Genomic DNA, 26610 nt, shown 5'->3' on the forward strand with positions numbered 1-26610 from the left:
TATCTTTTCCATAAAATCTCATAGATCAATTGCCAAATTGATTCTGGGAAGGGGTCGTTTTGATAGTGAGCATCAAATATATGTGAATCAGAGCAAGACAGAGTGAGCTAGGGCTGTGAGTGGAGCAAGCTGGCCACACATTATTAGGGACCCTCGCTCCCTTGGCGCAGCATGAGAGAGAGACACTTGATGGATAAGCAAATGCAAGACAGATTCACCTGTAAATACCTTCTGCAGGGCTGGGACCATAACTCAATGTTGCATATATTTCCCTGTAATATCTATGGATCTTGATGTGACCCCTGGTCCTCGCACCCTACACTGTTAGTAAAAATGAACAACCTCTTCTTGCTTCATTATTCCAATTATGAAATACTAATGGCTGAATATATATTTCCAAACACACCCTTGACAATCAAAAAAGTCACACAGATTTCAAAAATGATTTGGTATGTGCTCATGAATTAAGAAATACATTAATGCACAAATTAAATATTGAAGCATTTCCAAGTATACATTTGTGTAAGCTGTAAGCATGCAAAGGGGAACACACCAGTGACCATATTCATACTCAAACACTGTGCAATATGTAAAACACTGTACTTTATTTACAAACTAAAACGCCAAGGCGCGACATCTATATGGGAGAGACAATAATAGCAGTAAGGCATTGCGTTAGTAAACAAAAACAGATGTTCATAATTTCAATGTAAAATCTCTTCTGGGAAGCATGTTTTGGTGAACAACATACCCTGCCATGGAGGATGTGACTTAAACAAATTGAATCAGCCTTCTTCCTTTTGGATTCACACCATGGCAGCAAGTAGCCACTTGAAATGAATGAACCTTTGAACATTTTGTGTTTTTTTTAATGTACACTTCTAGATTTGTGGTGTTTTAGTAGCAGCCTGACTTCCATATTTACTACCAGTAAGACATATGAATTTTGGTGAAAGGGGACCTACAAATGAGTAAAATAAATGGTTTCTGCCAGGGAGAAATAGGAACCTTGCCATTGTTAAATGTGCAATGGATCGACTATCAAGAGGTGAGGGTATACAGTTTGTGGTGGATTCTGCTTCATTTGTTAGAATGCCGGAAAACTGGGAGCACTTGAAATATGTTACCATGGTCTGTACATTTGTTTTGAAAAGTGTTTGCAAAAATTAAAATGTGAGAGAATAAACTTCAAGCCATAAAAATAAACGGAGGCAAATAAGGAGACATTTAGTTTGTACCCCCTTTTGCTGACAGCATTGGGTCTGAGGACCAGGAGTGGTATACAGCACTGCAGACTATTCACATTAAACGCTGGAAGGTGCAGCTCAACCATACACATCTCTTAATGCCATGCAGACTTCACTGTGGTGTGTTTTTAACTCACTGCTGGTTCTAACAAAGTGTCCACAATCGCTCTCCAGAATGATAATGGTGGATCAGTAATGGTACCATTAAGTGTTCTCTTGAAAGAGGCGGCTTGAGCATTGATCAAAGTGATACGGTCCATACACATAGGAGATACAGTACTGGAAAATTGGTTTACATAAATGAAATACAAAGTATAAGCTTCCATAGCATTAAAATATCAAATGGTGAAATCGAGACTCGGAATAAATGGTTAGCAGGATCCAGGTAGGAGGGAAATCACAAAAATAATTGTATGTGGGGGCAAGGTACACTTGTTGGCCTTAAAAATCAAAGTAAGAATCCCTGTGTCCAATCTTTGCAGCAAAACGCATTGGTGTTTAACACCTCATTAAGCTCCTTGGCTAGAAGTGTTATAAATTCCTTTATTAAGATAAATGACGGCAGCACTTTATCCCACAGTGGACTTGGATTGCATTTTATGAACGCCCATTGCAACTCTACACAGACTGAGAATCACAATGGAGAACTGAATGCTGTGCTATTGAAATTTGTAATTACATTACAAATAGAGCACTGCAAATTGTTGTTATGGGCCTCATTACGGGTTGGACAGTAAGTGGTAAAAGTGCTGGTAACTGAATTACTGCCACTTTGACCACTCTGCCAAATTAGGGATTTCCATGAACTCGTCTCTAATTCCGCCAACGGCATTAAGTTCGGCGAATTTACTGTCAAAAATACAGTGCAGTTGCCGCCATCTAAAAGGAGTCGCTAACCTGAAAATGCAGCATCTCCTGCTGTACATTAAGATGCAGAGGCAGGAACAGCACCAAAGATCACATGGAGCAGAGACGCAGAGGCAACGCCATGTAAGGCGAGCTGCCATTCCCCGAGTCAGGCCATCACACTGAGCACTAGCAGATGGTCAGGTCATAATCGGTACAGGCTCAACAGGGAGACCTTTGCTAGGCTACTCTCCCTGACCACCCATGACATCCAGAGCAGAATCATCATCCAAACTGCCTTATAACCACGGCTCAAGCTCAAGTCTGTGCTGCCTTTCCTAGCCAAAGACATCTACCAGCACACTGTGGGCATGCTTCATGGCACGTCACAGCTCACATTTTCAATTGTGCTTGGGCAGGTGCTGGATGCACTCCTGCGGCATGCACCCCAGCAATTCTCCCTGCCCATCACCGTGGCACAGATAAATGCCACAATGGCAGAATTTTACCTGCCAGCTCACATGCCCAATGTTACGGTAACCCTGGACTGCACAAATGTGGCCTTGTTGGCCCCCCATGCAGTGGTTCCATTCCCTGAATGTACAGGTGTCCACCATTACACACTGCTGCACCCTCTTTTCTGATTCCACCCATGACGCCATGGTCCTGCGTAACAATACACTGCCTGATGTAAGGAAATCATGGTGGCAACAGTAAAGACAGACACAATTGATCACAGTTCAGGGGTGTTTATTAAACTGTAAATGCGGGTTGGAAAAATGCCTAATATAAGCCTAAATCCTAGATGGGAGCAAGCTACAACAATCACATAATAATAAGGCAGTCCTAGTGGTGTCTTGTCAAATAATCAAATAAAAGGGCCTACACTAAGAAAAACCTATTACCAATCCTTATGCTAAATACAAACAAAGAGTGTGTGATAGGATTCACAGCCAAGAAAGAAGGGTTCACAAATAATAAGTCAGGATGCGGTAGTCCGGTCTCCCTTCCCCACGTTTTGAGCTCAGGAGAAGGTAGAACTTCCCAGACCTTACATTTTCACGACCTGCCGTCCATTCTATCAGGCAGGTTAGTGTTTTTCTTGACACTCATGGGTGTCACCATTTTTTCTGTGTTGTTGTCTACTTATTCAGTTCTAGTGTTGTGAGCCCTGAGATTGCTATTTGGTAAAAGCTGACTTAGTTGCTTTTCTTGTATTGTATACATTGTAGGACAGATTCACCTTCCTACTCCAACTGAATAATTGAAGTTGTGAGCCCCCACAAGCACACCATAAGGTAAAACACCTTTTTTGGTCCTCAAGTTCACTAAGTTAGAACTCTACAAGGTAATGTAGCTATTTACCAGCTGACCCTTTGTTTTTATATTTTTTAACCCTACAGGTGCTATGAAATTGACTCAGATCAAGTCTGTCAATCTATAAGAACTAGGTTTTTCGTTGAAACTGTTTTCTCCTGATGAATGTTCGTTATTTGTGTTTGTGAACAGAAACATGTCGAGACAGCTCTCTGGATTGAAAACAGAGACGTTATAAAATGGCATATTAATCCAAATGGATTCTAGTACACAACAGGTGGTCCAAGGTGTACACTGTTTTTTCTTGAATTTGTTTTAGCTAGCATTTATTGCCTATTACGTATTCCTATGTTTTTCTGTGAAGTTTTGTAATTTCTGTATTGTGGACCGGGGAATTTAAACATGTTTTTTAACCTTGCTGATTTATTATTAAAAATGGTGTGGTCATTTTTTAGATGTGTCGGGTCCCCTCTTCTGGTCATATTCTTTTGTGATCAGCACCTGTATACATTTAGCTCTGTCTCTTATTTATATGTTGAGGACTCTGGAGCACGCACACACTCAAGATTTCCCTGCACAAGCTAACAGTCCCTCTCTCTGCTCATCAGGTCCTTCAGTGGTTAAGTCTCTTTTCTGCAAAAAGTCTCTTGCCTCCGAGGACCAGATGTCTTCAACAAAATAATAAACACACGTTCCTTTCTGCTTGAACGTTGGGTGATGCCTTTTCCTCCTTGGATCCCCCTCTTTCGGACTCAGACCCTTCTCAAATGTCTGCTTCCCTCCATCGGGTTCACTACGTCTTTTAACACGATTTCATCTGTGACATTCGCAAATCTTAATGTCTTTTTAAACAGTTCACTGTGTACATCCCTCTGCCGGGTTCACTCTTGTCAACACACTGTTAATCGGGACCTCAGACTTCGCCCCCTTTTATCGGCATACCTCGGTCAGGTTCACTCTTGCCAACTTTACGATGCAGGATTCGCTTCCCTTAGCTTCATAATCATCTGCCGGTCAAAGGTTTTCAGCTGTTGAGAGGATTTTACTAGACCCCTGTATGACCACTTTGACCCCTTCTCGCCTTTCTCCCAAGGCCTTCTGGTTACGGTAGTTCCACAACAGGGTAATCACCCAGAGTTTTCCGAGTGCTTGACTGTTCCATGCTGGCTTTTCCCTTGCGTATCCACAGTTCTTTGTACTTTTTTTAATCAGCAGCTTGCTACTTTCGTTCAACACAGTTCGGTTTCGGCTCTCCCTTCGACTCACCGACTCACCGGCTGTGATGAACCACTTGGCTTTTTTGTCTCTGGAGTCAAGGCCGGTACCATGGGGCCAAGTGTCTCTCCCCGGCTTGGTTATCAGTAGAGGAGGATCCTATGTACCGTTGACATCTGCTGCAACACACGCTGGCTATTGTTCGCGGTCTTATGATTCTTTCTGCAGAGGTTTCACAGGCCTTGGTCGGGAAGGGCAAGGTCACTTCTCTCCTTGGCACCCTCTAAATTTGCACCGTCTTTCTCCTCCTCTTGAACTGCTGTGCTGAGATAGCTCTCTCGTTGTGCGGTCTGCCTTGCTCGTATTGTTCTCTTGTGCTCCACCTTTTCTCCATGTGGGGAAGGGAAAGGGCCGTCAGGTATGTGTGATTCTTGTCAATTGCCTGACTTTTCCTGACCCTGGCGTTGAGACATGTCAGGTAGATGGCTTTGGTGTTTGTCCGTCGTCTTTCATGGTGTGCGAAAGTGCTTATGTCGGAAAAGGGGTTGGGGGTACAGTGCTAGAGTATCTATCCACCTAAATCTAGGGCAGCATAGTGTTGCACAAACGTAAAGTCCTCTTTGGGTCATAAATGACCCGTCTGTCCCTCAAATATGTCGGGACTTTACCTTAGAGGCACTTATGAACCAACGTAAGTGCCTTGAATTTGAATTTGAGCGGTTTCCGGTAGCGAATGTATAGCCCTCCTAAGAGTAGAGATGTGGTCTCTCAGAGAAACCACTTTTATAATGCATACAGCATCGTGCTACTGGACCTGGAGTTTGTCAAGACACCCTTTATTAGCACCCATTAGGAGGGCATTACAATAGTCGAGCCTCGACAAAATAATAGCTTGGGCTATGGTGTTACATTTTTCTTCTGAAATAAAAGGTTTTATGTGCCTGGGCAGCCTAAGGTAGTATTGGCTGTTTTTTGTCACCTGGTTGACATGTGCCTTTGCACCAAGAGAGGAATCCAGGTAGACGCCCAAGGATTTTACTTGCCAAAGTATGGACATGCTGCCATCCTCGATGCTAAAACTAGAATATCTAGAGTCTAGTTTAGCTCTGGCTTGGGATGAGCCAAAAATCAAAAGTTCCACCTTACCGATATTGAGGCACATCCAGTGGGTGGTCATCCAGTGTTCAATCACTCTGTAGACATGGGCAACGTTGGCAGTATCAATGTCATATGCTCTTCCTTCCCTCTTTTCTTCACAGTTCAGGGTCCCATGTGCTTTAGGGACGTAGGCCCTGACAGTTCCATGGCCTCCGTCTTTAGCTTATGCCTTTCCTCTTGTCCTGAGTATTTCAGAAGATTAGGAAGGGCAAAACATTAGTAATGTTGGTGGCTCCCTTCTGGCCCAGATTGGCCTGGTTTCTGTAACGCTTACCTGGTGTCTTGCAGGAAAGGACGACGACTCAGCTGGTGGCAAGATGACTGTACCCACACCTCTCCTTGAACAATCACAAGCAGCACTCTAAAGGCGCTCACACACTTTTGTCCCAAAAGTGGTGGGTTGTTTTTTTGTGGTGGTGCTATATAGGATGACTTCTCCCTGGAATGCTGCTTATAGAGTTTCACCAATGTAGTGGTATTCTGTGGAAGACAGAGGAGACTCTAGGTACTATACAACAATTGGAACACTCCTGTACCTTCCCCTGCTGATGCTATGTCAGAGATTATATCCCTCACCATTGGCTCACCCTGAATTCAGCTGTATGTGCCAGAAAGGGCACAGAGGCAGTTTTCCAGTTACTTCACTGGATAAAGACCCAGGTCTGCTGTTATCTTCTTCTGCTTGTTTGCACTGTTGTATGAGCTGCTGTGAACTGATACTGTCCATTCCTAATGTGCAGTGCTGTGCTATTTCCAAGTAGTATTGGCTCTTAACAGTCTTTCTTCCGTAGGTGTGCTGTGGATAAGGATTGCTGTTGATAAGGAACACATGGAGGAAACATAATATTGGCTAGAAGAAGCCTTGCTAATTCAAGTAAGTGTTAAACAGAACAAGTCCCTTTCTAAATGCATCCTTAGCCGTTGTGTTACTTCACGGACAATAGTGCAGATAAGCTCTGCCAAGTGTGTTGTATTCACTGGTGTGTGCTGGCTTATGCTTATTTGTTCCTGCTTGCAAGCGCATTACCTTCATGTGCTTTTCGGCTTTTCTCTGTGTGCAAAGTTCCCAGAGTGCGCGTAATATTGATTTGATTCTTGACAGTCGCTTTGTCTGTATACCGGAATGCTGGAGCGTAATGCTAACTTCGGATGTCATCTTTATTTCAGGTTACCGGAGCGGCTGGATTGAGGAAAACAGAGAGGTGAACATCAAAGCTGTACCGCGGTAAGCGTCAGGCGAGTGTTTCTTGCTTGCAAGACAACTCAAAGCACGAGTGCTGTCTGTCTTCTTGCTGATACATTTTATCCATCAGCGGTGACTTTTGGATACCGAAGTTTGAGCCTTATTACTCCATCTTCTCGGTTTGAGTATATAGTTGTGGGTTAGGATTCTTCTTGGTCTGTGTGGACTTGTCACAATAGGGCTGGTTTTACAGGGTTTTTGCCGTGAGGGGCTGTGGGTAGGGGACGAAAGGGTTTGCAGTGGTGGCAGTGAGTCTTCTGATCAGAGGGTTTGGGTTCTGATCTAGTCCTTTGTAGAAGTTCTTACTCAGCTTCGCTAGATGTTCATCCAACATCTCGATATCAAGTTCTCTGTGAAGGTCAGGTATCCTTGAGAAGATTGGAGCACCAGACGATATCCGCAGGGCCTTGTTCTGGACTATCAGAAGACTCTTCTGGTGTCGCTCATTGCAGGTCATCCATGCTGGGGAGGCATACGTCAGGGTAAGTCTGATGATCGCCTTGTAGACGTTGATCTTTGTCCAGAGGGGCATGGACTTGGTCTTCAGGAGTGGGTACAGCGCTGCCATCTTTCCAATTGCCTTCTGCTGAGTATTCTCGATATGTCTTCCCCAGTTGAATTTGCTGTCCAGGGTCACACCGAGGTAGCCGCTGCTGCTCAGCCACTTGTTGGTCTCCCCATTGAGGCTGATGTGCAGGTGCTCCTTGATCTTCTTTCTAGTGAACAGCATTGCAGTTGTCTTGCAGGTGTTGAGTTCTATCCGCCAATCGATGTACCACATCGAGACAGTATCCAATGAAGCTTGCCGGTTCTTCGCACCTTCCTTTTCACTGAATGACTAGGAGATGACTGCAACATCGTCTGCATACAGTGCCAGGCCAGTTATGTGGAGATATGTTGGGATGTTGTTGGTGAAGATGTTGAACAGGAATGGTCCAAGGTTCAATCCCTGTGGCACGCCTGCTCGGATGGGATGTGATGAGGACATCTCAGACCACGTGGAGACATGGAAGGTGCGGTCTCCCAGGTAGCTTGCAATCGTCTTCCCAGGCTGATCATCTGTGCAGCAGTCCTTTGTGCCAGACTGAGTCGAATGCTTTGGTGACATCCAAAAAGATGATTCGTGTGGACTACTTGATGTTGAGTGTTTCTCAGGGCTAAGTTCTTATAGCCCTAAATCTTGGGAAACTGCACTGCTTTCTGCAATTGCTTATTTTGGCTAGGTTAGTGGCCATCTTGGTATTGTTTCATTTTCTGAGCGCCAGCGGCCATCTTAGAGTGATAATAGTGCACTAGTCTCACCCATGAACATGGTATAAATTAGCTTTTCTTCTCTGAATGGAAACATAGTTTGGAACCCTGATTAATTACTGGACCCCAGCAGGTTGAGTCCTGGCTAAAAATTGGGTTTCTGGGTACAGTCATGACAGATTCCTCACCTGATTCATTTGGCGGTTCTTGTAGTGACACCCAATTCCCCTCCACCATTTCAGGGTCCAAACGGCTTACTGCTGAGAAACAGTTGGGATTAGAGGGCCTGGCTCTTGAAAGGGAAGGATTAAGGTGCCAGGGTTTCCATGAGACACTTTCATACTCCTTACAGGCCTCTAAGAAGATGGATACTCTGAAATCATATGCCAGGCATTGGGATTCCTATGTGCAGTTGTGTGGGAAGCAGGGTATCCTGCCTCTGGACAGTGGGATGGCAAGCTTTTCCCAGTTCCTACAGGAGGGTTTTGACTCCTTCCTGAGGCTACTTTTCAGAGCCATGGGTAGGGGTGGGGAACACATAGCCACTTGTGGCCTGCTCGCCTTTCCTGCTCCAATGGGATAGCTATGACTCCTGCCTGGTATCTTCCATCTGTCCTTAGGGCTCTTTAGGACTCCTCCTTTGAACCTACTGATTTGGTGGATCTGAAGTATCTGTCCTTCAAGACAACCTTCCTGGCATCTATTGCCACCTCCAGACGGCTTGGTGTACTGGGGGCTCTTCTCCCTGCTTTTTTGATGGTTTCCCCTTCGGTCATTGTTTTGAGATGTGACCCCCTCCTTTAGACCGAAGGTGATATCCTCTGACACATGGCGCAGGAAATTGTCATTCCCTCTCTGCCTGAGGACCTTTTTGGATCCAGAAGCAGCAGTACTGGCCTTCCTGGATGTGAGGCAGAGTCACCTAAATAATCTTACTAGAACGGCAGACTACAGAACATCCAAAAGCCTGTTTGTTACCTTTGGGGCCTCAGAGAGGGGTAGCTTCCCCTATGACGAACTAACTCGGGGATACAATCTTTCTGGCCTAGAGCATGAATGGGGTGAGCTATCCATCTGGTATATTGGGCCGATGCACTTGGGGGATGGCAGTTTCCTGGGCAGAGGTCAGGAGGGCTATTGTCGAAATCTGTAACGCAGCCACTTGGTCTTCTACCTTTACGTTGTAAGCCACTACCGACTCCCCCGTCTGGTACATGCGGATCAGGGTTTTGTCTGCTCGGTACTACGGGCAGTTTCCAGCTGAGTACACTATGATAATTAAAACTCACTGAGTGTCCAATTTGTCTAGGGAGTGTGTCCTTTGTGGAAGGCACCTCACCTTCAGAGTTTTTGGTATTCTTTAAGAGTAAGTATTGGAACGAGGACAATAGATGTGAAGGTAAGACCTGGATTACTTACCCGTAACCTTCATTACACCTAGTCTACCCTTCCTCCTCCCAGTACTTATACCACCCACCTCCCTGCCTGGGGTCAGGTGCTTCATGTATTTAGATATTTTTCAGGAAGACATGGCGTTGGTTTTTCCTCCTAATAGGGGTGAGGGGCTTCAGCTGAAGTTTTGGTTGGAGTTGGGGATTGATGCTGGGTAGGGCAGAATCCTTCACAAGTAAATACTGGAACGAGAAAGAGTAGTGTAAAGGAGGTCCCAGACATGACCTGCACCCCTGCCCTTCCTTTCAAGGTACCTGCAAGGTACTCGCCAAGGTACTTGACGTATGAAGAGCAAATGAACCAGCAGAGAGTTGCACTGGGACTCTGCCCAGTGTATATTAGAAGATCTGTACCTGTTGAAGCGCCCATAACCAGACAACCCTGGGCAGCACGGTACCCTATCAGACAGCCATATCAGCCCATGATACGAAATGAGGAGAACCTACATACAGTCCACGAAGAAACCCCAAGAGCCTTAATGGAGGGCCAATGGAAATTACCAAGGCCCGACCCAGCTCGTGAGTAAGCAAAGTCAGCTATTGAAAATGACACGTCAGAACAAGCTGTTATACAACTTGATATAATGAGTACAGGAAGGAGACGATACTGACAACAAGGAAACGTGTTACTAGACATGATGAGAACAACCGTCCTATAAAACGTGTGTAAATAGGCTTGGAACGCAAGAAGCCAAGAAAACGATACTGCTTGCAACGCTTAGTAGAATATTGGAAGCGGCATGCGCCAACTATATAACTACCTCAAAAAGCACGTTATACGAGTGCGACTCCATTTTGTAAAGCAGAAATGGGCCCAGGCTGCCAGAGGCCTGGCAGGCCAAGTTTCACAACTCAGCCAGAATAGAGGAAGAGCGGAATCGAAACTCAACAGAAAGCTGCTCAAGCTTGGGAAATCGAGGTCACCCAGAGAAGGGGAGGAGAGCGTCAGCTCGCAAGAACCAAACTTCAGAGCATACCAGCTCACCCATGAAGGTCAAGATAAGAGAGGCCCAGGCAGGTGGCAGGGCCGAAGCAGAATTAAATACAATAAAAGCTGGAAACTGAAGCAAATTCGTGGTGAACAGACACGTAACCAGCCAGGCGCAGAGAGGTGCCATCGCCCGATGTCATCCATAATCCAGGATGCCATAACTTTTCCCGATAAGAGGCTACAGTTCCCAGGCCAAACCCAGCCAACTAATTGACACATAACCCTAAGATAATGACTGATGGAAGGAGGTATGGTGGAACCTGGTACACCAGGCCCTTGGGTGTCCATTCTGCATGCTGCTAATTAAAATGGGGATTTATGTCTATGGGTGTAACCTGCCCAATCACAATGCACCAAGTTATCTGGAGTCCTATAGATAATAGAGCCAACGAGACGTCGTACTTGTAGTGACGTCAGTCACATGTGATGTAGTGGGATGGGCGTCGACGCCCACCCGATAAGAGTTATCCAATCCACGTGCCCTATTATCATATACAGAAATAGCACCTATACTTAAGTTACCTTTCCTAACCAATTATATTGCATGTCGAGTTTTGTAGAGTTAGACGTCAATGATGACGAATATTGCCTATAAGAATTGCTGTTCAACTGAAGTTCGAGGAAGTCGGAGCGAGACAGGTGATCGCACTACAGCTGATTCCCATTTGTTTCCCTGGTTGATGTACTTGTCAATAAACGGACTTCCCTTTGCCAAACTATTGAGTCCTTGTTATTGAGTCGTGTCGGAGTAAGTGAATCCTGCACCCCCTGTCCTCACATGGTGCGGCTATCTTGTCTTACAAGTTCTAGAGGGTGAGTACTGACCAATGGCCCATCAGCTAATTCCTCTCCTCAATAACACTTGGTAGCAGAGGATAGTTACGGCCATCGATTATAGATTATAGATTGATATAGTTATAAGACACCTTTAGACCGAAGGCACAAAGTAACTCTAGGCCTTCGGTAAGATCACGAGTCCTTTCGCCATTCCGGCTGAGTAGACTGAGAAGCTCCCCGTGGACAATGATAGAGTAAAAGTTCAAAAATCTGCAGTGGGTCTGAAGGAACCCGCCTTTCCAAGCATAATCCTTCTCATTCCCACGGGCAGCGGATCGGACGAACACCTTAAAAGCAGGAAAAGGAAGGGGCAGTGATCCCGAAGTTCCACAGAGAAAACGATGCGATCGGTGTGTGAAGCAATAAAACTCGTTACTTTGGCAAATGTCACATAGGTATTAGAGCCAGTAAGGGAAAGGTAACGGTGGGCGGCGGACAAAAATAAAGTAGTTAGAAATAGAGAAGACTGTATATATATATATAAGGGGTTAATGACTCGAGCACCCGAAATAACACGCAAAGGATACCGGGGGGGCACCCGAGAGAAAACGTAAGGATTCGCCTTGTTCCTGCGCTTTAAAGAGTGGTCAGAAGGAACGTGAACCCATAGCCCACAGTGGAGCGACAATTAGGCTACAACAACGTTTAAACACGTCATTAAGGGGGTTCGTTCACATCCCATGACGGGGTAATGATTAGAAGGCAGGTATACGTATGACCAGCTGGTGTCTGTCTAGTCTGTCAAACGTCTGTCTTATGTGTTCTGTTGTATGTCGATTGTAAAATAATTGTATTGGTGATTGTTTAAAATGCAATTTGGATTTACGCGATTCTGTAACTAAGAGGGAATCGCCACTGAATTGATGAGTTTTGAGTAAATTGTTGGGATAAAATTTGGTGGGAAAAGTTTGGATTGGAGCTTGCGTATTTGGTGCTCGCTCATACTATTGAAAGGTCATACAATTGTATAATCACTGTGGTGACGAAAGAAAGAATGGAGGAAGTTCCCCTGCTTGCGCATTTATGCAAGCAACTGCCCAAGCATGCAATAAAGTTGAATAAATATAGCCAGGAATGGGTTAAGGGAACCGCCAATAAGATGTTTATGCCATGGTCCCAGAACGGGTCAGGCTCTAAGGCTGTTTTACAGCACATGACCACCTTCCTACATGCCACATATACCGGCAAGAAGCTAGAGAAACGTCTTGCTGTGCTGGAACTGTGGAAAATGTTTGAAGAAACGAAGGTGGAAGACCCACCCGCAGATTGGATATTAAATGTATGTACAGAGGGGGCCGAGACGCCTACCGCGCCACCTGCCCTGCCTGAGCCAGTAGAAGGGAGTAAGTCAGAGGGTATTTAGCGCTAAGAGAACTTAAGGCAGCCACGGGGTACAGCTACCCGGCATATGAGTCGCCTACATACATTAGTGACAACATCAAAGAAAAGGAGCAGGAAAGCAATCTTGCCTCCGCAGTCCCGAGGGACAAGGAGAGACGCAGCGATGAAGGAAAGGACCAGGCACAGAGTAGTGCATCTCTCGAGAAATAGAGAGAGGGAAAGAAGCAGAAAGGAAGTGGTCGAGTTAGCATTCGCAAAGGACGAGTGGACGGCAGGTCAGATATTGCTAAAACTTGATGGTAAAGGGAGTGATGACATAAGATCGAGGGAACGGTCTGATGAGGTGCAGAGAAAGGAAAAATAGAAAGAAAAGGAAATGAGAGACGAGAGGGTAAGAAAGAAGGATAGGTTGAGGCGAGAACAACTATATCGCGAAGAGCAAGGAATAACGCTCAGTCACACACACGCAGCCTATAAAAAGTATAGGCAAAACATGCTAAAGTTAGAGGAAGAGAGGAGAGTGCAAGAAAGAAAAGTAAAGAAGCGGGAAGACGAGGAAAGTACAAGGGCAAAAGGACGTAGAAATGAACGGATGAGGGAAGTAGATAAGGCTAGAGAAGAAGCGAAGAAGCAAAAATAAATAGATGAGGAAGCAGAACGTAAGTGCAGACAGAGGGCACGAGATCTAGAATATTTGCAATGGGAAGTTAAAAAACCCAATCTTGTTGTAGAATGGGAAGACATAGAAGAATTCTTTCCTGCAAGCGATGCGGTGCCAGGTACAAGCAGGACAAATATTCAAGATGACTTCGACACCAGAAGCATCGAGGAAACGATTAATAAGATATATGACGAGATGGGGCTGGAACTAATTTCCCAAGGGGGAAGGGAGGAGGAGCGCTTAGAGAGCACTCAGCTATATGACACTGAGGATGTCACCCGAAGTAGTGGGAGCAGGGGACTGTCCCTAGACAGGCTAGAGATTGGGCAGAATGAAGAAGATGCAAGAAGTTGTGTAAACTGGGAGTATTCAGAGTCTGACTCCGGTGGGGAAACGGAGGAAGTGGCACATGATGAAGGGAGACGGTGCGAAAAACGGCTCCCAGGGGACGGAGAGATACGATGGTCAGATGCTAGCGAGTCCACAAGTAGGACACCGAAGTCCGCTGGACAGTCCAGCCGACATGAAGAAACACCCCACGGTCAGAGGGGGGGTCAGTACCTGCCTATGCGGACAGGTTAAGCGCATTGCCAGGTAGACGGCAAGGCAGGAACGCCACCCCAGTGAAAGACCGGAGAGGTATGGGGAACAAGGAGGACTGCATTCCAATTCCCATTGCTAGAAAAGGGGGGAGCAAGACCGCAATATATTCCATGGTCATACCTGGACCGAGAGAACCTTAAAAATAAGCTTCCAATGCTGACATCGGGAGCCGGAAAGTGGATACATAAGTTAGAGAAAATGACGGGGGGTGTCACCCTAGCCATAGGGGACATTAAGGGACTCCTAATTGCTATGCTTGGTGAAAGAGCAGACGACGTGTGGAAATGGACGGGCTACCCTAGGGTAACCATAACTAACACCTCCCATGATGGAGCGCCATTTAATAATTTTAGAGCAGCAGTGTGGAAGGCGCTGCATACGCTATATCCAGACACTTCTGATATGGGAGCTATAATGACACGAAAAATGAAAGAATCTGAGGATCCGTTGATTTATATCCAGAGTTTTCAAGACGAGAGGGTACTCGAAATACATGAGTCTTGGACGAAATCTATGTATTTTACCATATATTGTGCCAAGGGTTACCAGATCCGGTGCAAAAACAGCTTAAGAAATTGGTAGGAATAGAAGCAAAACCATGGGCCAAAATACAGTTGACAATTGCACATTACTGTAGATTGTTGCAAGAAAAGAATCGGAAAAAGGAGGCATCTCGTAAGGGCGAGGAAGCGAAACTGGTGCAAAAGAAGCTCTCGAAGTATGCTCTCGAGGGAGCCATGCTCACAAGCCCAGCCGAATCATGCACACAGCAGGCGACTAACCCATTGCAGACTAATCAGGGTAACTCAGGATTTTACCCAAGGGGAAGGGGTTTTGGAGGTAGAGGAGGATGGCAAAGTAATCAGGGAGGGTTTCGAGGTAAACAAGGAGGTTTTCAGAACGTTCAAGGTGGCTTTCAGAGCGCACAGATGGGCAATCCAGCTACATCAGATGGACAGATGGCCCGACCACCGCCAGTGTGTTGGCTGTGTGGAACGACAGGACATGTGGTGCGCATGTGCAGAAGCCAAGGCATGTGGCAAAATAGCCAAGGAATGGGGGCAGGCACGGTAAATCAACCTGCCATCCCGCAACAGGGCGGTGCACAAGATTATACAGCGCAGCAGCAAGCAGCAGGCTTGCAGCAAGGTGCACAGCAAGTGGTTCAACCACCGAACATAGGGAATTTGCCACAGGGACAACCCCAGCAGGCACCGCCGCAGATGGCTCAGGGTAATAATCCCAGAGAGGGAATTAACTCTGGAAATGGGGGAAACCCACAAATGTACAGTGGACCGAATTTATATATAAAATAGGACAGCTCACGGGAGTCTCTGATGTGTTCTATCCTATCAGTGACACCAGACCCTAATAGGGAACCTAGGGTGAATGTCACCACAGGGGGAAAGAATATTCCTTTTTAGTTAACACGGGTGCAACACGTTCATGCATACGAGAGGGTAAATTTTCCTTGTCCGGCGAGGCCATAGATACCCAGAGTTTCACTGGAGCTCATAGTAGAGTTCCCTTTACAGATGCACTCCCAGTCTCAGTGGGAGAACGCAAAATGAATGTACCTCTATTATATTCACGCCAGACCCCAGTAAATATTCTGGGTCGGGACCTGATGACTAAATTAAACATGACCATCTCGTTTACCGAGAGTGGTATAGTGTGCTCCACCCCAGGAATGCATTATTCAAACGTGTGTGAAATAATCAGAGCATACTCAGGACGTATAGCTATGAGAGCTATACCGTTAGAACCAGAAGTCTTTGCATATGGCGTGCGGGTACTCATGGCGAGATTGCCAGGCCTCGCAGACAAAACTATGAGAACCCCTGATGAGTTTCTATTCAGACCAAGAATACCCATGCACGAAGAGGAGGGACAAGTATTTCCCTTAATGATACAATCTGCCGCAGTGCAAGGAAAAGTGGTATTGTGCGATTATTGCTATTGAAGAAGGGTATCGAGTGACTGACGTCACCGATGACGATCTGTTCAAAGAACACCCTGACGTAGAAGAGACAAGGGTGGAGGTGAGTCTCATATTTTGGGTCAAAATGATCAAACGGGAGGCCCCACAGAGAATGATGTTGGCACTGTTACGCCCAGAATACTTTGATGACGACATGGCCCAAGTGCCTGCCGCAGTATGGACTACAGGGCCCTATGATGTAGGTCTCCTGAAGGGGGCACGTGAAGTAAAAATCAAACTGAAACCAGGAGTAATTTTACCACGAGCGTGACAATATCCCATGTCCAGAGAGGCAGATGAAGGAATCGCGAAGACAATTTCTGCCTTGATGGAGCAGGGCATCCTAGTGACGTCAGAATCACCTTGAAACAAGGTGATTTACCTGTCAAAAAATCAAAGGGAGGGTCATGGCGTTTAATTCAAGATTTAAGGGCATTAAACGATATTGTCGAAGCCGAGTTCCCTCTAGTCCAGAACCCCTCTACAATATTGTGTAACATACCCACTGAGGCAAAATACTTCACAGTGATCTATTTGAAAAATGCGTTTTTCTCAATTCCGTTACACCCTGACGTCATTCACTTTCAGACAAAAGCGCCTGAAAAGCACAAGGTTGCCACAGGGGTATTGCGAGTCCACGTCTATTTTCAACAAATGGACCTAAGTGATATTGTGGTGGACAGTGTTTTTTTGCAGTATGTAGATGACATTCTGATCTGCAGCACCACTGAAGAGCAATGCAGAGCAATGCAGGCACGATTCTGTCCAAATATTGACTATGCTGGCTGAGAAGAGATACAAAGTGGACAAGGATAAGTTGCAGTACTGCCAACAGGAGGTGTTGTACATAGGGCAACTGATCTCACATGAGGGGAAGAAGGTAACCCCAGAAAGGGCTGAAGCTATCATGAACACGGCCAAGCCGCGCACGATAAAACAAACGCAAAGCTTCTTAGGCCTGTGCAATTATGTCAGAGCATGGGTCTTTGACTACAGCTCCTATACCAAGCCCTTGCTACAGGCCCTTTAAAAGGCCCAGGCAACAATAGAAGAAATTGAATGGAATGAAGCAATGGAGAAAGGGTTTACAGAACTCAAGGGGGCAATTTGTAAGGCCCCAGTTCTCGAGATTCCTAATTACGCAGAGGAATTCTACTTGTTCTCACATACCGATGGCAATTTTATGACGGCAGTGCTCGCGCAGCGAACCTCGCTGGGGTACAAGCCCCTAGCATATTACAGCATGAGTCTGGACCCGTTCATGAAGGGCCACTTCCCATGCGAACAAAACCTAGCTGCTGCCGCATTCGCCATCGAGAAGGCGTCATCCATTGTGTATGGGGTGCTCTATGACATTGTATGTTGAGCACTCGCTGTTCGCCATATTAGAGAAGCCAAAGGGCACACTGACATCCCAGAGAGCATCCACCTATGAGGTGATTATCTCTAATCCATCAATCAAAATAGTGCGATGTAAAACTGTAAACCCTGCTACGTTCATAGCTGAGCCAGTCACAGAGGGAGAATCTATACACGACTGTGCGAACTATGAGGAATTCTATGATGAAATCCACAGGGACAACCCCAGCATGGGGATTTATGTCTAGGGGTATAACCTGCCCAATCACAATGGACCAAGTTATCTTGAGTCTTGTAGATAGTAGAGCCAATGAGACGTCGTACTTGTAGTGACGTCAGTCACGTGTGATGTAGTGGGATGGGCGTCAACGCCAACCCGATAAGAGTTATCCAATCTACATGCCCTATTATCATATACAGATATAGCACCTATACTTAAATTACCTTTCCTAACCAATTATATAGCATGTCGAGTTTTGAAGAGTTAGACGTCAATTATGATGAATATTGCCTATAAGAATTGCTGTTCAACTGAAGTTCGAGGAAGTCGGAGCGAGACAGGTGATCGCACTACAGCTGATTCCCATTTGTTTCCCTGTTTGATGTACTTGTCATTAAACGGACTTCCCTTTGCCAAACTATTGAGTCCTCGTTATTGAGTCATGTCGGAGTAAGTGAATCCTGCACCCCTTGTCCTCACATGGTGCGGCTATCTTGTCTTACAAGTTCTAGAGGGTGAGTATTGACCAATGGGCCCGTGAGCGAATTCCTCTCCTCGAGAACAGTAGGACTAGAAGTGATGAAAATTACCTGTAAATAAATCAGGCTTTCCAGAACATCACATTTGCACCAACATTGTTTTGGTGTCTTGACTCATTGTGGCCCTGTCTTTCTTGGGGAATAGAGAGCATGGAATTCGTTATCATGTATGGAAGCGATACAGAAAAAGCACCTAACTTTCACCAAGCACTTGTTCTTTCTTAAGGTGTACTAGTCATTAGACAATCTTGAGTTTTAAAGCATTTATGTCTGGCTCGGCAGGGCCTGCAATGCTTCTTAATTCAGGCTCTTCATCCACAGTTCCTAGTCAAATGTTGCTGTTATTTTCCATCGAAAACCTTGAATATGGCTTCTAATATTCCCTGCTTATAACAATCCAATTCATGCGTGGGCTTGCAATGTATGTGCCCCATGCGGGAACACAGACCTTTTCTTCCAAATGCTTTCCCCCATATGCATGTCTTTATGATGAGCTCTGAAGCAGAGAGGCTATGTGAGTGCTCGTGGGGCCCAGGTCTCACCCTTTCATCACTGGATGACCCAGAGGGGGGAGTCTCTGACTTACCCTTTCCTCCATTGCTTCCCTCAGGGGTGGGGTAGCTCTGATCCCCCACCTACTTCACCATGCACTGGAGGCTTTAAACTCACAGACGTGCCACCACCCCGTGGGATAAACAGCTAACAGGGCATGGGAAACATAGAGTGCCTTTCGGGCACTCATCCTCCCTGAGAGGCGTATGGTCTTCAGGGTGCATTGAGCAGAGCTGCAAGACCTTATGTCAGGACTCACTAGGAAAAAAGGGCTAGTGAACCTGTTCAGAAAAGCAAAAAGGGCAGGGGGCACAGCACCAGAGCTGCAGCGTAACACTTTCTGGCCAGCAAAGCACTAACATCCTTTTATTGTTGTAATGATAATTTTTTTTCTGTGCACTGACCTCCATCAGTCCCTTCTTCTACAACTCGACCAGAGACACCATGAACATTGTCATCCTATTTCCTCCTCCAGCTATGCCATAATAGTTCCACCACTATTCCATCCAACTCTGAGTACCCAGCCATTGCTCCATATTGACAGCCACGCTGTGCCTAACCGTCTCAGAGGATCCAAGGTCCAATGCCCACTCAGTTGCCTCCACCCTCCATCATTTACATCTCTGCCACCATGAGCTATCAGGACAACTATGAAGGGTAATCTGTTACCTGGAGTCAAGGCTGTAGTTAAAATTCCTCTTGCTGTTGTCATCGCCGTCGTCGTTATTTCTGGTGCTGTAGAAATGGTGAAATGACCACACATTAGTACCCCGGTTGGAATACACCTTGAGAACATTTATCTATCACCATTTTATCTTTTCCATAAAATCTCATAGATCAATTGCCAAATTGATTCTGGGAAGGGGTCGGTTTGATAGTGACCATCAAATATATGTGAATCAGAGGAAGATAGAGTGAGCTAGGGCTGTGAGTGGAGCAAGCTGTCCACACATTATTAGGGACCCTCGCTCCCTTGGCGCAGCATGAGAGAGACACACTTGATGGATAAAGAAATGCAAGACAGATTCACCTGTAAATACCTTCTGCAGGGCTGGGACCATCACTCAATGTTGAATATACTTCCCTGTAATATCTATGGATCTTGATGTGACCCCTGGTCCTCGCACCCTACACTGTTAGTAAAAATGAACAACCTCTTCTTGCTTCATTATTCCAATTATGAAATACTAATGGCTAAAGATATATTTCCAAACACACCCTTGACAATCAAAAAAGTCACACAGATTTCAAAAATGATTTGGTATGTGCTCATGAATTAAGAAATACATTAATGCACAAATTAAAATTGAAGCATTTCCAAGTATACATTGTGTAAGCTGTAAGAATGCAAAGGGGAACATACCAGGGACCATATTCATACTCAAACACTGTGAAATATGTAAAACACTGTACTTTATTTACAAACTAAAACACGAAGGAGCGAAATCTATATGGGAGAGACAATGATAGCAGTAAGGCATTGCGTTAGTAAACAAAAACAGATGTTCATAATTTCAATGTAAAGTCTCTTCTGGGAAGCATGTTTTGGTGAACAACATACCCTGCCATGGAGGATGTGACTTAAACAAATGAAATCAGCCTTCTTCCTTTTGGATTAACAACCTGGCAGCAATGTAGCCACTTGACATGAATGAACCTTTGAACATGTGTTTTTTTTAATGTACACTACTAGATTTGTGGTGTTTTAGTAGCATCCTGACTTCCATATTCACTACCAGTAAGACATATGGATTTTGGTGGAAGGGGAACTACAAATGAGTAAAATAAATGTTTTTTGCCTGGGAGAAATAGGAACTTTGCCATTGTTAAATGTGCAATGGATCGACTATCCAGAGGTGAGGGTATACAGTTTGTGGTGGATTCTGCTTCATTTGTTAGAATACCAGAAAACTGGGAGCACTTGAAATATGTTGTCATGGTCTGTACATTTGTTTTGAAAAATGTTTGCAAAAATTATGAATGTGAGAGAATAAACCTCAAGCCATAAAAATAAACGGTGGCAAATAGGAGACATTTAGTTTGTACCCCCTTTTGCAGACAGTATTGGGTCTGAGGACCAGGAGTGGTATACAGCGCTGCAGACTATTCACATTAAACGCTGGAAGGTATAGCTCAGCCATACACACCTCTTAATGCCATGCAGACTTCACTGTGGTGTGTTTTTAACTCACTGCTGGTTCTAACAAAGTGTCCACAATCGCTCTCCGGAATGATAATGGTGGATCAGTAATGGTACCATTAAGTGTTCTCTTGAAAGAGGCGGCTTGAGCATTGATCAAAGTAATACGGTCCATATACATAGGAGATACAAAACTGGAAAATTGGTTTACATAAATGAAATAAAAAGTATTAGCTGCCATAGCATTAAAATGTAGGACTTGCATCACCACTACAGCAGCCCCAAATCCATCCAACACCACATCAGAATGCCCAAGGCCCTGAAGCAAGGTGCTGCGCGCCAGCGCAAGGAACCTTTCTCCAATGAGGAAGACATGCGGCGTCCCGCCCAGATAAAAAAGAAGGAGATGTGGGAGGAGGTGGCACGCAGATTCAGTGCAGTGGGCTCCACACCCGCACTGTAAAGGACGTGCACTGGGATGACCTGCGCCTCCGTGTCCGGAGCATACTTGCAGCCAATAGGAGCCAGGGCATGGGGACAGGCGGCGGAGGAAGCTCACCCATCAAGATGACACACTGGGAGGAGACATGTGCCAGCACCATTGGCATAGATATAATCTGGGGAAAGGGGGAAATGGAGCGCGTTGTGCCGTCATCGGTAGATAGAGGTGAGTGTCTACACAAAAGCATGACGTTGTCTCCCAAATGTGACACTGAAATCAGCCAATGCATGGGTCATCACACACACATGTACACAACCCTGCCCATATGCTGTGCACATCCCCATCACAGCCCCATGCATGCATCCCCTCATACATGTGTCACCCAGACTTATGCCTGTGTGACCGACCCATATGGCAAGCAACCTCTATGTCACAACGCAAAGTCCAAATGCACAGAACTGTAGCGATTACAACATATGTATGATGCACGTTGAACCATCATCAATGCTGTCACTCTCTTGGTCCCCCACAGGCTCACAATCTGACAGTGAGTACCATGATTCCGCAGCGCAGGCCCCAACACTGATGAAAAAGGCCAGGGGCATGGAAGGAGGCACCAGGCCCAGCACATCAAGGGGCGCTGGCAAACCTGGACCGTCGCAGAGGCCCAAAGCCACTCATGTCGACACGTCACCAAGGCGTGAAAGGCCGACCGACAATGTAATGGCACCCACACCAGCCAGTCCCACCACACAGGAACCAGTGGCAGAAGGCTCACTGTCTGCTGCCAACAGCTCGTTTGGGGAAGCAGCTGCCACTGCACCCCAGTCGGAAAAAGAGGAACCATGCCATACACCCGTAGGACAGCGCACACCCAGCCCGCAGCTGTCAGCCCACCACAGCCCACGCCCCACATCCAATTCCAGCAGCCATGAGCTGTCTGATGGTGAATCATTGGCAGGGAAATGGAGTCACATGGACAGCTCACCTGATGGCGGACACATGCCTCAAGCTGCGCCAAGGCCGACCAAAGGCAGCGATAGGGACCAGGGAATCAGCCTCATCCAACAGCGCCAGGAGGAGCTCACTGTGCTTGTTGCACAGCACATGAGCGGGGGAGGAGTGTCGGGAATATGCTAAGGGCATAAAACTCGCTATTGAAACAAGTGCAACATGCATTTGCAATGAGTTGGCTGCTGTGAGGCAGGTCCTCAGCCGCATCGCGGATGCAATGGAGAGCCAGCGTCCCGCACAGGAACTGGAGCAACCAAGCACCACCTCCTCTGCCAGCTCCAGGCAGACCAGCCCCCTGCGTAGGTCCGCGCAGACCGTGCATCGGCCAGACTTGCAACCACCGAATGGTGGCAGAGGACGTGGGAAGTAGGGGCAGCCTGTTATTGGTGACACACTATTCTTGCACACTAATGCTGCATTGATGTGCACGCCATGTTTGGAGGAGTTGTGGGGGGAGGTGGGAGAGGGTGTTTGGGGGAGTTGTGGGGGAGAGGGTGTTTGGGGGAGATGTAGGGGGAGGTGGGAGAGGGTGTTTGGGGGGAGCATTAATGCACTTCCTAATCACTTAATGGTTAATACACCCGTTGTGTCAAGTAAAATCACATGGCTGGACATTGATTATTGTGTATGTGTGCTTTATTGGTGAACAGTGCACAGTGTTCATGTCCCCCCAACACCATTGCCCTGAATCCCACATACATTGCACCCTCTTCATCTATGTGTATTACAAATATGGGTCTATCAGATGCTGATGCATAGCACGTCCCTCCTGTGCAACGCCACCTGCCTGAAGTGCAGCCCCATCTCCTCCCTCCTCCTCCTCATCAGGCGGTTGCAGTTCAACGTCAGGGGGCAGAGGCACGTTCCGTCTGATGCACATATTGTGCAGCATGACACATGCCATGATGATCTTGGACACCTTCTCATGTCCCTACAGGAGTGCCCCACCCGACTTGATGAGGCAGCGAAACCGTGCCTTCAAAAGGCCAAATGCCTGCTTAATCACCACACCGGTACGGGTATGTGCACGATTGTAGTCCTCTTCGTGCCTGTTCTGCGGGTTCTGGACAGGGGTAAGGAGCCTCATCTTCAAGGGATAGCCAGCATCACCTGCATGCAGGGACGTCATTTAGGGGTCGCCAGAGGTCGCAAGAGCGACTGCTGCCAATTGGCCAGCGACCTCTGCCAATCTCTTGCGACCTCTGGCATTCCTCCAATCAGAGAGAGGGGGCATGGCCACAGCTAGCAACGCAGCAGTGCTGCTGTTTCGTCCATTTTGGGAGAGCAGCCAGCACTGTATGCACGTGTCTGCACGTGTGGTTCGTTTGGTTTATCTGCATTGAAGCAGGCGTCCCCCAACTCCTGTTTGTGTTGTGTGTTCCAGCATCCAACCAACCAAGTGCAGAAATGTATCGGTAAGTAACTGTAAATTAATAATTCATTCATGACATTTAACTGTATCTGTATGATTGATTGAGGCGGCAGGCGGGGTGCTGCTGTTGCTGGGTTGGGGACCGGGACAAGTCCGAGTTGCCGCTGAGCCGCGGCAGCAGTATTCCAAATGGCCGCCGGCCTGCGCGGTGCTGGCCCAGCCAGTCACCCAGGCCCAGGTCCGAGTTGGCTGTTGCCGCCGATTGACTGAGGCGGCAGGCGGGGTGCTGCTGTTGCTGGGCTGGGGGCCGGGCCGTCCGAGTTGCCGCCGAGCCGCGGCAGCAGTTAGTATTCCAAATGGCCGCCGGCATGCGCGGCGCCGGCCTGGCCACGCAGGCCCAGGTCCGAGATTGCCGCCGAGCTGCGGCGCCTGCATTCCAAATGGCCGCGCGGCGGCATTCCACATGGGCCCAGGATACCCCCAGGCAAAGCCGGGTGTACTGCGGTGTGAGTTGCTGCACCCTGAGGCAGGCTGTGGGTTTGTGTTTTGTGCAACTGGCCAGGCCGTGCCGTGGCCCTCTCCAGTTCACTGAGGTTGCCATTGGCAATGATCACGGTTCCGGGTTCCCACTAGCAGATACTAACTGGCATATATTAAACAGCTTCATGAAAATGCATTGGAAAAAAATGCTCCGGTCCACTGTTGGTGACTTGACTTCTTTTGGATTATATCATGTGTTACAACAATACTGTTACCTGCGTGTTTGCCTTGATAAAGCGCCATTGAAATAATTCAACTTGCGTTCTTTAAAAACACAAACGTGTTTCGCTTCCCATTCGGGGTTTCTTCGTATTTGCAGAGGCTTGCGTCACGTCATGAATTAACGATGCCCGCCGATTGGCACGGCTTGTGCTCTTTCAGGAGCTATCTCGCCACCCCCTTGGCACCAAAAGCTACCTCCGCCACTGCCTGGCCCCCGCCCCTCACTTCCTCACACCGGTCCGCTACAACACCCATTTCATCTTTGCACCAATGTTTCCCCTCTGCAACCGCTCCTTCCCCAGCACCTCTCTTAGCTGCTGAAACCCCAATTGTGTACCTGTAAAGCTCCTGTACCTCCTCCACCCCCGCCTTACTTCCTCTCTCTTAACCACCTCCAGTATTGCCCCTTTCAAGCGCCTATTCAGAGGCAAGACTCGGGCTGTGGCGATGGAACATACTGATTGAATTTTGTCAGAGCGTGCTGGGTTCGGGCTGATGGGAATTCTTGCTTTCACGTGTGCTGCCGCTTGGATTTCTTCCAATGAGACTGTGATTATTAGGAAGGTAATCTTTTGTGTGGGTATGAAGCAGTGGCATATTTTAATCAGGGTAGGGTAGGTGCCTGCATGTTGGAGCAACGTTCTATAACGATTGGACTTCATAAAATGCATTTCTTTGCGCTGCAGGCGCAGGTCAGAAAAATTCCCCTATCTGCTTTGACCATTTCTCGGTGCCTTTATTGGCGGCACTGCGGCACGCTTAGTAAACATATTGGGAGCCATTGGGTGCAGGTAGTGTACTGCGAGATGCACTTTTCCCATTCTCAAAATGCCCAATCAATGTACGACCTTGCCAGCACCATTTCCTTGTGCGAGCGCCAGTCAGAGTCCCCGCGTGACTGGAGAATGGAGATGACACACATTGTAGAACAGAGTGCTAATCCCCATAGAGCTTGTCCTTTTTATTTGATCATGTAAATGAGGTGTAAGAGTAATTGCTTCTGGTGGTGGCTCGTGACCACAGAGGATCAATTCCATAAAAATGAATGTCGTGGGATTACTCAGGGCATTATTTTTACAGAGCTGCTTCTGAATATGCATGGACATTTCCATTGGTCAGTGTCTCGAGATGCGCTAAGCAGGTTCCCACTCTTTTACCAGTGGTAAAGTGTCTGTGTGCGGCCCATTTCATACGTCCCCTTTGTCGCCAACCACGGTATTAGGAACAGCAAGCATACTGCCCACAGACCAGAGCTCGAAGCGTTACATCTATTTAATGAGAGGAAACCTCCCCATGGAGGCATTCAAACAGGCCCTGAGCAGAATCCCACCCGACCTCGTCCTGTTACCCTAACTGATTATAAAACTGGGTGGCTTTTTACCCGATATTTCACAGTAATTTTCTTTAGGATAACCTCCCAACTCACCGTTTGTTGTTTTCAAGATCCCTCGATGTGCTTGTTCGCTCCTGAATATTCATGCTAAAATGTTAAATCCCTCTAACTAATTAACTCACCAGCCCCCAAAGGCTGTGAGCAGTGAATGAACTATACTTACTGAAGCCTTTTGTTGTTTTAAATAAATAAATAAGATAAAAAGATAAGTGTGCTTATTTGGAATTTTATAGTTTCACCACATGCACACTGTTGGACAATTAACAATCCTACTCAATGAAATTGGCTAAATTGTGATTTATATGGCGAAACCAGAAAATGGGGGCAGTGCTGGAAATGGAAATGATTAACTGGGGCATGCCACCAGCAGCCGGATGAGGGGACACTGCCAGGAAAAGGCACAAGGGAGTTGGAGAACACGGGAGAATGTTCTAAGCCCCCTCCCCATAAATACACTTTTCCAGTTCAGGAGATCAATGAGTTATTAACACCTGGAAAATAATCCAGTAAAGAGTGCTTCCTATGATGCTGCACACCTTTTAAACCTACAAAGACTGCAGAAATTATTTCTGCAGCGTGCACTCCTAACAGAGATATTCAGAGGTTTCCAGACATCATTTCAGAAGACGGTTGGCAACACAATGTACTCCATAGGTGTCCTTTCAGAAACCACCA

At 46.6% G+C, this 26610-nt stretch overlaps 1 protein-coding gene across 22 annotated transcripts in view; it reads right to left on the reverse strand.

The window, feature by feature from the left end:
* The window catches only part of LOC138503201 (mucin-2-like), a 1598433-nt gene that overhangs the window by 1388352 nt on the left and 183471 nt on the right, over positions 1 to 26610 (reverse strand). For all 22 annotated transcript variants that reach the window (XM_069622774.1, XM_069622776.1, XM_069622767.1 and 19 more), the window contains one exon: positions 19482 to 19547. In XM_069622774.1, the coding sequence (XP_069478875.1) occupies positions 19482 to 19547 (66 nt within the window). The remainder of the gene's footprint in view (positions 1 to 19481; positions 19548 to 26610) is intronic.

This window comes from Ambystoma mexicanum, chromosome 11, assembly GCF_040938575.1.
Source record: "Ambystoma mexicanum isolate Mex_15411 chromosome 11, UKY_AmexF1_1, whole genome shotgun sequence".
Taxonomy (NCBI): Eukaryota; Metazoa; Chordata; class Amphibia; order Caudata; family Ambystomatidae; genus Ambystoma; species Ambystoma mexicanum.